The sequence below is a fragment of the Mycteria americana genome, chromosome 8 (assembly GCF_035582795.1).
Source record: "Mycteria americana isolate JAX WOST 10 ecotype Jacksonville Zoo and Gardens chromosome 8, USCA_MyAme_1.0, whole genome shotgun sequence".
Lineage (NCBI taxonomy): Eukaryota > Metazoa > Chordata > Aves > Ciconiiformes > Ciconiidae > Mycteria > Mycteria americana.
Window position 1 is genome coordinate 32,265,785 of NC_134372.1, and position 14,205 is coordinate 32,279,989.

The 14,205-nt window shown below is 43.7% G+C and overlaps 1 protein-coding gene and 1 long non-coding RNA gene across 6 annotated transcripts in view; one reads left to right on the forward strand and one right to left on the reverse strand.

Moving 5' to 3' along the window:
* Positions 1–7,425: 7,425 nt before the first annotated feature.
* LOC142413920 (uncharacterized) lies at positions 7,426–13,493 on the reverse strand. The gene is made up of 3 exons (XR_012776931.1): positions 13,045–13,493; positions 10,136–10,169; positions 7,426–9,480 (listed from the first exon to the last, which is right to left on the reverse strand). It is a non-coding gene; the product is annotated as an uncharacterized LOC142413920 (long non-coding RNA).
* TOX3 (TOX high mobility group box family member 3) overlaps positions 8,489–14,205 on the forward strand; it is an 84,367-nt gene continuing 78,650 nt past the window's right edge. For 4 of the 5 annotated variants that reach the window (XM_075510634.1, XM_075510636.1, XM_075510633.1 and 1 more), the window contains exon 1: positions 13,526–14,043. Coding sequence is in view for 2 of the 5 variants with exons in the window: in XM_075510633.1 (XP_075366748.1) it covers positions 13,942–14,043 (102 nt within the window). In the remaining 3 variants the exon portion in view is untranslated. Of the gene's footprint in view, positions 8,540–13,525; positions 14,044–14,205 lie in introns of those variants that run through there. The other variant, XM_075510635.1, reaches the window with a different exon arrangement.

Consider the following 14,205-nt stretch of genomic DNA (forward strand, 5'->3'; position numbering starts at 1 on the left):
GGCTTATAGCTCTTCTGTGGCTTCAAAGCTCCACGTGGAGCAGGTACACCCCTAAGGGACTGCAGTCTGTGGATAAGTCCAAGCCAGAGCAGGGGCAAGGGGAGGAGTTCATTGCAATGGTAAACCCTACGGTCTGGTCCAAAGGGACCAGGGGTGGAGGCTGTAATGGAAACACCTTTAAATGGTTGTAACCTGGGATTTGAGTTGCATGTTATGGGAATTACTATAGCAGGAACCCCTTGTTGCTAGCCAGGCTAGGAGCAAGGGGAGGAGTTCACTGCAATGTTAAACCCTATAACCTGGCCCAAAGGGACCAGGGGTGGAGATTGTAATGGAAATACCTTTAAATTGTTGTAACCCATGATTCGAGTTGCATGTTAGAGGAATTACTATAGCAGGAACCACCCGAACCAATGGAGGACAAGCCTTACAAGAAGCAGTGCGAGTGCAGCAGTGACCTGACCTGAGCAGGCTTTGGTGCCCGATAACTCCACACAACACACCACCTCTCCTGTCCTGAGTGACCACCATAACCGATGGAGCCCAAAGTCATGGACTAAATGAACTCAGTGAACATTTTGTGGCCATTTGTGGACATTTTACAGGCATTTTACAGGGGTGGTCTATAGACTAGGGGAATGATATCTCTGTATTGTAGCAAAGGATGGGAAGGGGGGTGGTGGTTAATGATGATGTATTGGATGGTGTGGGACCTGAGCATGACATAAATAGTATGGAATAAGAGGTGGAGAATGTGCAGGTTTTGGCTGGGGTAGAATTAATTTTCCTCATAGTAGCCAATATGGGGCTATGTTTTGGATTGGTGCTGGAAATAGTAACACAGGGATGTTTTAGTTCCTGCTGAGCAGTGCTCACACAGTCAAGGCCTTTTCTGCTCCTCACCCCACCCCACCAGCGAGTGGGCTGGGGGTGCACGAGAAGCTGGGAGGGGACACAGCCAGGACAGCTGGCCCCAACTGCCCAAAGGGCTATTCCAGACCATATGGCATCATGCTCAGCATAGAAAGCTGGGGGAAGAAGGAGGAAGGGGGGGACATTCGGAGTGATGGTGTTTGTCTTCCCAAGTAAGTGTTATATTTGATGGAGCCCTGCTTTCCTGGAGATGGTTGAACACCTGCCTGCCCATGGGAAGGAGTGAATGAATTCCTTGCTTTGCTTGCGTGCACAGCTTTTGCTTTACCTATTAAACTGTCTTTGTCTCAATCCATGAGTTTTTCTCACTTTTACTCTTCCAATTCCCTCCCCCATCCCACTGGGGGGGAGTGAGTGAGTGGCTGTGTGGGGCTTAGTTGCCAGCTGGGGTTAAACCACAACAGTCATATGCATTATATGCTATGCAGGCACCAGCAGTGTGCAACTGGCAGGACACAAAGGCACACCATGGGCAGAAATGGCTGGAATATGATGGCAAAATGCAAAAAATCTGGAAAGACTTGAGAGGAGGATTCCTTAAGGGACAGGAAAGAGTTTATGGAAGTCACTAGCTACCTACAGTAACTGCTTTGGAGCTGCTGGGGTCTTAGTGTGCATTATGAATGAGGGGCACTGAGTGCCTTTCTTCAGTGCTAGTTTTCTGATAATTATTTAAATACAAATTAAAAAAAAAAAAAAGGAAAATTCTCCATTCCAATTTTTCTAATATTTCTGCTCACTGATTGTTCAGGCAGCTTGCAGGTGTCTGGGAGCTTTGTCTTGAATAAATACATAACAATAGAATATTTGCAATACAATTTTCACCATTTAAGACATCATATATTGAGGTTGTAATAAAGCAAATGTGGGGGAGCTAATAGACTTCTCCTGAGAGCCCTGAATTTGCTCTGCCTGGAATGATACGCTTTTTAAGCTGAATTACCACAAATCCTTCAATGAGTGAGTTTCAGGACAAATATTAAACATGTGACTTTTAAGTTACTTGTTGAAGAATATTAATCTAGAATTTATTCTGAGTGGATAAAAATGAGATTTTGCAGAAGACGATCAATTATTTCCACTTATCCCTCACAAAGAACAGGAACTATACATGCTGACTGCTGAAGCTAGTAAAGGCCAACAAAAGAAACCCAGTCTAGGCATTTCACAATAGTTATTCACATAAATATTCACAATTTATAGGCCAGTAGTGTCTCATGCTTGGAGCATGAGGCATGTTAATGGATCCCCAGCTTTGCTCTCCCCGTTGCAGCCCTTGCATATCATGCGATGGTGGCTCACAGAACCGCAGCCCCTCTCCAGGCTGGGTACTTGCTGGCCCACGCATGGTGCGTGGAGCCCCAGAGCAGCGTAGAGATCATGACTTCATGCTCCACAAAAGCAGAATTTCTTCTGGTTGGACTCAGCTCTCAGAAGGCTGTTGTGCAGGTCTTGTCAAATGTGGCTTGTCATACAGGGCCTCACAGATCAGTATCTGGAAATGTGAGTGGTCTGGTTTCAATCCGTGTGAGCAAATGCGGATTTATTGAGAAGACAATACTGTTAAGGGGTCTGATTCAATCAAACACTTAAGCATATCCCTACCTTCAGCCATGTAAGCCATTTAGTTTTTAGTGATACGTACCTTTGGGAAAAACACAAGCTGTTCATGACGCTTCATGAACAGAAAGGGAGGCTGTGTTCATCAACTTTTTTTCTGCTGGAAATTATTCATTCAGGTCACCCTTTTACTGTAAAAGTATGGGAGCAGGAGTGAGTCATGCTGAGTCCTTAAGGGGGTGGAGTTGCTCCATCGCATACAGAGTGTGGAAGAATGGGTGAGAGGGTGGGGAGGAAAAGAGCTGCTGCACCCTCATGCTCCTAATCCCCAAAGCGCTGCATCGGTCGCAGATCCTCCATGCCGTGGTGTGGCACGGGGTCTGCGTTCATGTGCTCCTGTTGCTGGCCCAGCCCCAATGCCTCCTGTGTAGGAGACTGATTTCACAGTACCTCTCCGTGACTCTTTGGCCTGCCTTCCCTCCCCTGTCCCATGGCATTGGTGGCCCTCAGTGTCATAGGGGACGTGCCCTTCCCCCTGTGGGCATGGCAGGTAGAGCTGCCTCTCCGTCCCCTGTGTCCCACCCAGTTCGCTATGGGCCAGAGAGAAACTTGCCCAGCTGAGGCCTCGATTGGCATGAAGGGCCTTGCAGTTACCTCAGCAGCTGGATGGATGTCATTGAAAGTCAGAGAAGGAAAAAAAAAACCCAAAACCAAGTGAAGTTGGGGAAAAAACCTTGTCAGACAATACCTGTTGTAGGAACTGCTTTCAACAAGAGACAAACGCATTATCCTTTCATTTCCGCAATGGTTCTGAGTTGCTTCATTAATAACAGACTTGTTTTGGAGAGTGACAAGATGGGAAGCAGCACTGTAATTACACCCTGCTCTTTTTGTGAGGACTGCCATAAAAACAACTGTGCGTTCTCATTACCTCCAACGACAAGCAGCGACAAAAATTTCCAACACCTTGCCTGCCCTCTGCTACAGCTGGACACTGTTCCAGAATGACATGAATCATTCAAAAGTGAAAATGTAACCCATAGAAACGTGATTCAGTAGACTTTGTACAAAAGAAAGCATTTCTACTCACCTAATTAAAGGATAATGAAAAAAAATGGTATGTTTTTGGCAGTAGTTGTGGAAGTACATTGGTTTTTTCTCAAAAGTCATATCATCACAGCACAAACAATTTACAAAAGAAAAAAGTTTCCTTTTCCTGGAGTTGGGTAATTAAAAACTTTCTCCCTGATCAATTCACCAAACACAGAAGGAGACATTCCGTGGCTCTTTAGTACCTGGAATTCCATTTTTTTTTTTCAGTTGAAAAGCTGTAGTATAGTGAACTAATATACACACAGCTTACCTGTGCTCTTTAAATAAAGCAGTGATAAACTTTATCACTGCTCTCTTGACTTTGTTTCAACATGCTTTTTAATGCAAATTTCCTAATCTAACTTGTAAAACATTTAATATTTAGAATATACTCCTTTAAGATCCATCAAAAGAGGCAAAGCTGCATAACAATGCCTAGCGCTGGAGCATTGTGAGCCTCCTACAAAGGAATGAGGTGATTCTTTCTTTCAGGTCAGAAGGTCAGGCTTCACTGCATTAATTTTGCTGAGTCTCTTTGTTATTTATAACAAACAAGGTCATTTATTTTCATTTCCTTGTTTCTAATTGCATGCATCTCCTTTGGAGTATGAACTCAGTAAACAGGTGGCTGAAATGCTGGGGAAAATGCTTGAAGCTGTTCCAGAAAAAAGGGCATGTCCCACACTGGTAAAGCAATTTGATGAGTTAGAGATTTAGTCATAGCAGGATGTGCACCTGCTTGAAAGCAAACACGCTTCTCTTTGGCACACACAGATACATGCAAATTAAAAGAGATTATTTCACTCTGAATGGTGGGTTGATATTTGATCAAATTTAACATTGTATATTTTAAATAAAGCCTTGGTGTATATTAGTGAAATACAATCTCTTTTCAGCTGCTTTTGATTTTTTTCCACTTCTCTTTGATGAGTATTACAAATGAATGATATTTCTTCACTAGCTGAGCCTACAAAAAGAGTATGTCTCCAGAGGAGAACTTTATCAGAGAATCTTTATGATGAGAACTACCTCCATGCACTGAAAAAAATGGAATAATGAAAAGCTGGGATGTTTGACTGGCAAGGAATAAACCAGATCTTAAATTTTTAATTCTAAAATGAATTCCCACAAATTAAAGGGCATTCATTGGAGTGATTGTAATATGTCTTTTTAATCCAGTAAGACCCCCATTTTCAGGCAGCCCAAACAGAACTGCTAAATATATTCATGGGCAGCTTTTGCATAGGTAGTTATTGAATTTGCATTTGAAAATACAGGCACTATATGGCTAAATCTGTGGCTGCTTTGTTCTGAAAAATGAGATACATTATGAAGGTATTATCAAGGTATATATACCCTGATTTTAGGGGCAGTTCAGAATATAGCAGGAAGCAGTAATTGTCTGGCATGACTGAGCTTTTGTTGTTGATAGGTGAGGACGGGTCCGGGGCTGAATCCATACGGGAAAGAGAGGGAGCTTTTTTAGCAAGATCCTCTATTTCCCCAGAGAATGGGAGGCACCATGCCCTATGTCCATGGGCTCTGTGGAGAGCTCTGGGGCTTAAGAAACTGTCTGAGCAAGGGGAAAATGTGGGAGGAAAGCTGGAGAGATGGACGTGCCATTCCAAGGGACAATTGTTTTTTCCATTTTCTAAGATTGGGCATATGGGGGGCGTTTGGAGGAGGCTCTGCAAGGTCATGAATCCCCCTGTTCTCCCTGTCATTTGTCTGCAGATTATTTCCTAAGAGTGGGGCAGGGAAGGCAATTTGGTTGTAAGGATTATGCTACAGCTTTCATTGTTTAGGATGCATACTGTAGCCTTTCTATGAGAAGATTACTGTCCCGGGCTTCCCTTTCCATGCATATGAAAATACACTTTGTAATTTCAGGGAGAAAATAACTTTAAATGGTACGTTGGAGGAAAGAAAATATTTTGTATCTCTAAAAAAGATAAAAATCCAAAACCTTTCTGTAGGAAAATATTTGTTTCTTGAATGTAATTATAAATGTCATTGCACATTCTTCCTGACTTCAATGCTTATCTTGAAGAGTTCAGTGAAAATAAATTGTTTTCATGAAAGCAGAGAAGCCATTTGATAAACACACTGTCTCAGAAAATTGTTCTTGAAGCAGAGGTCGTTCTCTCACTTTAAAAGAAAGAGAATATGTTTTAGAAAACAAGCCAGGCAGCAGAAATAAGCATTTTTTGTTTCAGTCAATTCATTTTAAAAAACAATGTGTAAATCACATGGAAAATTCTGCATTGATTATTTTGACTGCTGTAGAACCCTGGAATAAATGGAGTTGAAATGGACTTATATCAAGGCACATTGCATTTAGTAGCAAGTCGGAGTGTTATTTTAGTACTGACTTTTTAGATTTGGTTTTGTGATCAGATGTTTTATTAAATATTAGCCATTCATGGAAATGAGGGCTGATTCTTTAAGAACAGCTTGCACATACTGTTTATGAGCTTGAGGAAATAGTCGAGAGAACTGGATGAAATCTGTCTTCAGCTTTCCAATGTTGAAAACCCGGCCCATTGAAGCATCAAAAAAGAGAGCTCAACTCTATAAACTGAACGTAAGTCTCCTGAATGAAAGTACAGCAGTTCGTTTTGGAGATGTTATTGTGGTCCCTAGATCACACTTCTAGAAATCTGTTTGTTAATTTTTAATCTGATGAATTTATGTATGTCTGTTACTAAGTCCCAAACTCTATTGTACGAGTACTTATAAAAAGTGTTTTATTTTTTTAATTCTCAGCTAGAATTATGCTGCTATTAATACTGAAGTTATTAATATGCTCTCAGAAGACTACATCATTAATTAGGAGACCGAAAGGATAACTAATGGGTCCTTTGGAATACTGCTTCCAGTTATTGTATGGATCTGATCTATCCAAATAAAGCTGTATGTCTACAGTCCTGTCAAATGTGGGTAAATTTTTGTATATCTTCACATATTCTCTAGCATTTGTCACTAATTATTTTATGTTATAACCTGTGCTGGTAGAAGGTGATGTTAATATCACAATAAGGCTCTGTAACCATTTGAAAGGGACATGAGAACAGCAGCATTCTTAAATAATGACTTTTATTTTTAAGGCATGACTGTAAAACCATACATGGCGCTTTACCTTAAATCTTGGCAGTGTCTTGTCAAGTCCTTCAGCAGCTTCCAAGCAATGACCAAAAGCCCATCCCTTCCACACCCACCACCAAAAGCAGTGCACTGTGGTCACTGAGAGTACATACAACCGCTTCCATGGCTCCTGGGGACAGCCAGGGCACGGCTGCTCACATCTCCCCAGGGTACCATGCAGGCTCTCAAGGGTGAGTGTGCCCTCTTTGGGGAAATACAGTATTATTGCATTAAACCCACAAAATCACAGAAAGATATTTCACTCCAGGAACATCACCACATCCTTGTTTAGATGCCTTATAATGAAATGTGTGCACCTGAAATATATCAGAGGTCATATAGCTAGATGCTGTACATTTCAGATAGTTACCTGATAGAACACTGGAAGAAATTAAAACTGAAAAACATGTATGAGTGAATCTGGTGCAGATACAAGGATTAAATGTAACCTTTCTCACCTGGAAAGACTCTTCACCATATTTCACTAAGACTTTTTGGATACGTTTCATTAAAATAATTCTTTCAGTAATTAGATTTGATTCTACTGTAATATGAAAGTTTCTGCCTGACAAATTCCTCGACTAACACAGAAATTTAAAGAAGAATTTGGATTGCTCACGATGAGCATGTTTTTCTTTCTGTAGACATTGTCCTTGTAAATTCCCTTTAAAAAGTAGAGCCAGCAGCTTTTTTTCCCCTTCTTTTAATAATTTAGTTTAAATCCAACAAATGTATGAATGTAGAGAGGGACGGAGGGGAAAAACAAACAAACAAACAGAAACATACCACACAGCTTCCACAGCTTTATATCAACAGATAATATAAATGAGAGAGAGATATATACACACACACACACACACACACACACACACACACGCACACTTAGAGCCATCTCTAACCAAGTTTTCCTGTCTTGCTTTAAAATGGCATCCCTGGAAGAAAGGAATACATTGCAACAGTTTCTTAGTTTCAGTTAAAGCTTTTATTCTTTAATGCTAATCTAGAAACGACACTGTTCCAGTCATTGTTCTCTTAAAGAAGTTAATTTTTATATTACTGGACAGTTCCTTTTCTGTTTTCAGTACTGCAATCAGTTTGTTTTTCAACGTGGTCTTTATCTCACAATAACGGTATACTAGTATGTCAGGATACTGTAACACTGCAGTCAATAGCAACAGGATATCCACTCTGCCAAAAAGTAATCCTATATTGTCCCTTACACACAGGTTATTTTGGAGGGTTGTGGAATACTTTCTTTAAAGTGGCAGAAACCTTTTTGCTATAACAGTTCAAGAGCGTTAGTGGTTGTCTCTGCTCTGTAGACAACTCAAATACTTCCTTTTCTGCTAGAATATGGTAAAAATTGTCATATGTGAGTTGAGGTGGTAAAATACTTCAGGTGAGATAACAGACTTCAGCAATCTACAGAAACATCAAAGCAGGCACATGTAAATGTTTGAAAAGTTTAATAATTTTGTTTTTCCCAATTTCACAAAGTAATGCGTTTCCTGACTTGGGCCTGAAAGAAGTAGAATTTTTGCAAACCAAAAACTTTCAGTTGTGATTTTTTTTTTCCTGCAACACTCCATACTTGTATTTTGAAATAATGATTTGTATTTTTAAGGAATTACTATTAAAAATACTTCTTTTTTTTGTTAATCCTTCGATCTATAGTTTTCTAGATGCAGCAACTGAGACAAAGAGAAGGTAAATGATCATCTGGCAGACAAGCACTAGACTCCAGGTCCCCCGATTATTTGGCTGCTCCCATCTGCTGGCTGACATTCCATCCTTTACTGCAGGAAACATGGTCAGTGACTAATAAGTGTTTATTGATCTCTGCTTGAGATACTTCCTGAGAAATGTAGATATCAATGAATATTTGATCTGAATTAATGCTAAGAACAAAAGTTTTTTCTTTACTGCCTCATTTATATAGGATATTTGTGCCTGCATGATCACTTATAAATGCCAGCTGACTCTACAATCTGATGAGAAGGGGACTTCAGTGAGATAAACTCTAATGAATTCATATGCTGTTTATTGTACTTTTTCTTAGCCAAAAGTTACTAGTGTAGTTGTTGCTTTGAGGGGTAAGTCAAAATATTATTGATTCTCAGCGGCTGTACTTGATAAGTAGAACATAGGTCTAATTCAAAGCCCATTGCAATCAATTAAAGGGACTTCCTATTGATTCCAGGAGGCTTTAGATTATTTTCTAAACCAGACCTGGTTGGCACTCTGTCTTCCTTTTCTCTTCCTGTATTCCATCCTTTTTGTTTTGTGCCCTTTCATCCTCCACATGTGCTCTGGAGGGAAGGGGCTAAGTCACTGTTCCTTAACAGGTGGCATCGAGGATGTTGTATTCTCCCATCTCCTCTTGTTCCTCCCAGTTCGTATAGGAGCCAACAGATGTGCACCCTGCACTGTGAAAATGGACGTCAGGTCTCTTTTAATGTTGATTCTGCATTGTGAAACTGGAGCGAGAGTCTCGGCCCAGCCTTGGTTCATTCCACCCCTTCTTTCCTTACTCCTCATTTTCCTGCCCCCTCTCATGTTTGTTGTCTTTGCCAGTGAGGGGACTGTCATGCCAGACACATGGGGGGTGTTGAGTTGCAGTACTTGTGGAAGACTGGGCTGGCTGGCTGAACATTTGGATGTTAGGGAGCTGGTGTGTCTGCTCTTATCTCGGAGGTTTCTTCCCGACTCTGCTATTTGTTGGAGTAAATCTCCTCCCAGTGCCTTTGACTTCTGTATAGTAAAAAGAAAGAAAACGTTACTGAGCCTCTGGTATTGCACCCATGTTACAGACGGGGAGACTGACACAGGGTTTGTAGTTTGCAGGGGCTAGTTTGTAATTTGCAAAGTAGATTGCAGAGGCTCTAAGGGTACCAGTTAAAGAAAGCAAATAAGCTGTAACCATTAAACACATTCCCTTGCTATGTCCTGGTACAAAGAAAAGGACTTGCCAGGCTTGTGTGGGAATCAGCTAGGCCTGGAACATTAGTATTTACCTGTGCAAGTTGAAAGGTTTCTGGGCAGCAGTGAGAATTTGTGCATGCACACTTTCAAGTTTGTATATGACTGATTCACTCCAATACAATTTCTGTTCTTACATCAGAAAAGCAGTTTGAGTGTTCTTAATGGCTTTTAAAATTGAATTGTGATGATGAGTCAGAAAAAAGTATAGCTGAAGATGGAACAAAGTCACAGTTTGTGTGTTACTGCCTGAATCATAATTGTTGGCATCGGTAGGCATACATTCAAATCTTTATAGAACAGTGCTTTTCAAAAAGTTTCTTCGAAATCAAGGCTACCCAGGACCAGGGAAACTACTGGAGTACTCCACTTACTGTAGGTAAATGCTTACTTTTATTAAACAAGCAGAAAAGAAGGGAATACTTACTCAAAATTGCAAATACTTCATACTTCCAACTGCTCTGAAAGAAAAAAAAAATTAAAAGTAGAATTCCAAAGCCATAGTTTCATGGAAGGCCCTTAAAGAGAATAGCTTGAGAGAAGAATTTGTTGGATTCCTTTCAAGTGATATGTACAGAAACATATAAATACTTTGGCTCATATGCCATCTTTAATGTACTCCTGAGATAAATACATTGTTACTAACAAACAGATTTGACATCATGTATATGGAGTTAAAGTGTAGTAGAAATTACTCAAGTTTACTTATTTACTAAACTACATTGAAGAGGTATTGAGAAAGGAAAACACACACTTGCCTGATTTTTTAGTTTGTAAAATTCTCTCTGGCACGATATCACATAAACCCTAATATTTTGTTTAAAAAGAAAAACAAATTAGCATATATATCCCAGTTTCTCTTCTGTTTTTCTTTAAATCACTCATTAATTTCACTGCAGTCTTACTAGTTCTGGAAAAGCCTTAATTTGGGCGCTTGGTAGAGATGCCAAAGCTAGACTATACTCAGGAACTAGAATTTTTTTGGTTGGAAATACCACCAAATGTCTATATTTTAGTTTCATAATTGTATAAATAGACAGTATTTCAAAACTTTTCACCAAATAATATTTTGGGGATAAGTGTTTTGCCTAGCTGGAATTTATTTTTTTTTTAATTCTGATTTAGTCCACCTCAATTTTCTATTAACTTCTTGTGCCAGTGACATCAAGATGTGACATCAAGATGTTTTCTATTAACTTCTTGTGCCAGTGACATCACAAGATCTTGGGGTTTTCCTATTAGCCTGTTCTTCTATTTTCAGAAGTGACTGTGTTGGAAACAGCATATTCCATCAGAGTACTTAAAATCATCATTATTTACATCACCATTATTTGCTTATCTTCTGAATTTAAGACTCCTAACCCAGAGGCGGTAGTTGCCCGCCCACCACAGCACCTTGCGTGCTTCCCGCCTGCCACCTCCTGCTCCGCAGGCTCGCGTTTCTGGCTCTGGAGCGGAGGCGGCTGCCGAGGCCGTGGGACAGGAGAGATGAGTTGGGCTGGTCAGCCCGGGATGTGCCCCGTCGGGCAGCCGATCCGCCCCGCGCCAGCCAAGGCAGGAATCGTGCAGCAGCCAAAGTGCTTTGCGGGCCATGCGCTGCCCAGAAGCCATACATTGTATAGGTCTGCAGCCTTTCAGAGGCTCCTTTCAATACGACGACGGGACCAAATCCTAAACTTGGAATCATTTGCTGTTCAGTCCCCACTGAAGCAGTTTCCCTCTGAATTCAATGGGAATATGCTTTCAGATTTCGTTAAAAGTGTAGAGAACCAGAGCAAGGCAGTCTGGAAATACCTGTATTTACATAGCAGAGCACCTCAGGACTTGGTGCCAATGATCTGTTCCTAAACCTGAGAATCTGCTTATTCTAACTTTTACACTTGGGTTTACAGAAATGTTTGTCACCCGGTTAATAAAACAAAGCAGGTATTACTTTATTAACCTCAGCTGAAATGTGGAAATGACTTTGCTGTGCTTATACACTACCGCTTTTCCGTCACTGCTTCGGAGGAACGCTCTAATGCAATGTTGCATTCTGAAACAGATTCAATGTCTTTTTATTTCTGAACAATTTGTTTCTCTCAGGAGCATAAATAATTTTGCCACAGGTATGGGGTGTGCCTGTGTGAACACTCTGTGCTCTATGTTCCTCAACCATTTCCCTTCTAGCAACAGAGTAGATTTTGCAGTTTTTTCCCTTTGGTTAAAAATGGGTAACACAATGAATATGAAATTGGATTAAGTATTTGACGGAATATGCCTGTTTTCTTTTCTACCAAGGCATTCACCAGTTCACACACATTTTTTCTAGAAAGTTAAATTCTAAATATTCCATATAAATACCGATGTATATCTGTGCTATGTTTAATTCTGCTCTTAGTGCAAAACGTCACTTTAGAAATCTTTCTTCGCTTCAAACTGTGACACTTCAGGATCAATACCCTGAATAAGGGTGATCTGGTGTCTCCTGTGCTAGCAGGAGCTACTTGTGCCACCATAAATATTGAAAATAAGATTTCTAGGAATGGAGTTGGGAAGATGTTCCCTTTCTACATGTTGTAGCTGTTGACTGTTTTTCGGTTTGCTCCCAATCTATCTAGGCAGTGCAAAATCATGCCTGGCCACGAAGCGGGAGGCATTAGGCCCCTGAGGTGCAGGCTTCAGTCAGAATTGGGCCTGTGGCATAGGCCCAGGATATCTGTTCTCAGCAGCCGCAGCAGAGATGCACAGACCTTTAGAGAAGGCCTTGCTGCTGTTGTACAGCTAAACCTTGTACACTTGTGTTGTCATTGCTCTTTTGCAACCAAATGGAGTAAACTAAACACAGTCTGGAGTGTATTTCCAGTTGTGTTACAACTGCACAGGACTCAGCCCTAGACCTGAAGGGCAATTCTCTCCCTGTCACAGAAGCCTTGAGTCAAGGGCACGTTTTCAACCATCTTCTTCCTCACACCTTGTCTGCAGGGCACAAGTCGTGAGATTGAACGGCCTTTGTACTGCTTTAGTGTTTCCTCCAAAAGTTCTGGAGCAAGATTTTGGGTGAGGAAAGCTCCACGCACGGTAGCAGATACAGCTGTGCAGTGTGTATGACTGACTAAACAAGTTTGGATTATCAGTGCATTGCTTTGAATCAGCATCCAGTGATTTTGAGAGTTCAAGAAGGTTTCCCTGGGGCAGGCTACCGTGTTTTCAAGTCCCGCTCTTGACAGTACGTTAGAAAAATCTCCTTGCTTCTGCCGCCAACCTCACGCCGCAAGGCAGCGGTGTCAATCAATAAAGTGCATTACCACAAAAAAAAAGGCAGAAAACTGCCTGGAAGCGGTGAAAGTTCCTCACCTGACCCTTCCCGGACAGAGGACCGCCACGGGAAGCGCCGGCTGCCGCCCGCCCGCCCGCCCGCTGCCGCTCCCGGCCCCGATTCCGGCCCGGGCGGGCGAGCGGCGGCGCGGCCCCCGCACCGGCCGCCGGGGGCGGCAGCGGGCGGGCGGCGGGAGGGGCGGCGGCGGGGCGGGGAGGGGCGCGGGCCCCGGTCGCTCCTCCCGGGGAGCGGTGCCAGCGCGGCGCCGGCTCTTTCGGCACTTCGCCCCGCGCCGCTCCGCCCGCCCCGGCCGGCGCAGCCCTGTTGCACCAACTCCGGGGCAGCTGCCCCCTCCGCGGCAGCCGCGGGGCGGCCGTGACATCGCGGTGCCCTGCTCCCCCCGGCCCGGCGGGCAGGCGGCGGTGACGGGCCCCCCGCCTTTGTCGGCGGCGCGGGCAGGCTGCGGCGGGCAGCGGCGGTCGGTCGGTCGGTCGGTCTGTCCGCCCGTCCGTGCCGGGCGCGTGGCTCCTTTGTGTACAGCAGCTGCTCGTGAATGCGGAGGCAAAGCCCGTGGCTTGGCACCGAGCTTTTAAAAAACAACAGCCCTCCCTCCCTCCCTCCCTCCAGCCCTCCCTCCTTCCCTCCCCTCCTCCCGCCGAGGCGGACGGGCACCCACCTGGGCTCCGCCGCCCACCTCTCCTCTCCGCTCCTCTCCTCCTTGTTTACCTGCACTTTTCCGCCGCCTCTTTCCCTCGCTGCCCCCCGCCGCCTCCCGGCCCTCGTTCGTCCCCGCTCCTCGGGAAGGCTCGGCGCTCCGCAGCTCCGGCCCCTCGGCGGTTTCCCCGCGCCCCAGCCCCGGGGAAGGCACCTGAAGGTGGATCTATTAAACCTCCCGGCGGTTTCTCCAAGTGCACTTCTTGGACCAAAGCACCGGCATGGATGTAAGATTTTACCCGGCTGCGGCGGGCAGCTCGCTTCCCGGAGACCCCTCCAACCTGGACTTTGCCCAGTGTTTGGGTTACTACAACTACAACAAGGTGATTATTCCCGCGTGTGTTAATTCCTCGTGCTGCTGCCGGCGGCCGGTTCCCGGAGAGCCGGAGTCTGGGCTCCGTCGGGGCGGGGAGGCTCGGGGCTGGGGGATGCCCGAAAGCCCCAGGCGCCGGGGCACGCCCGCGGGGCTCTGCGGGGCCGTGGGA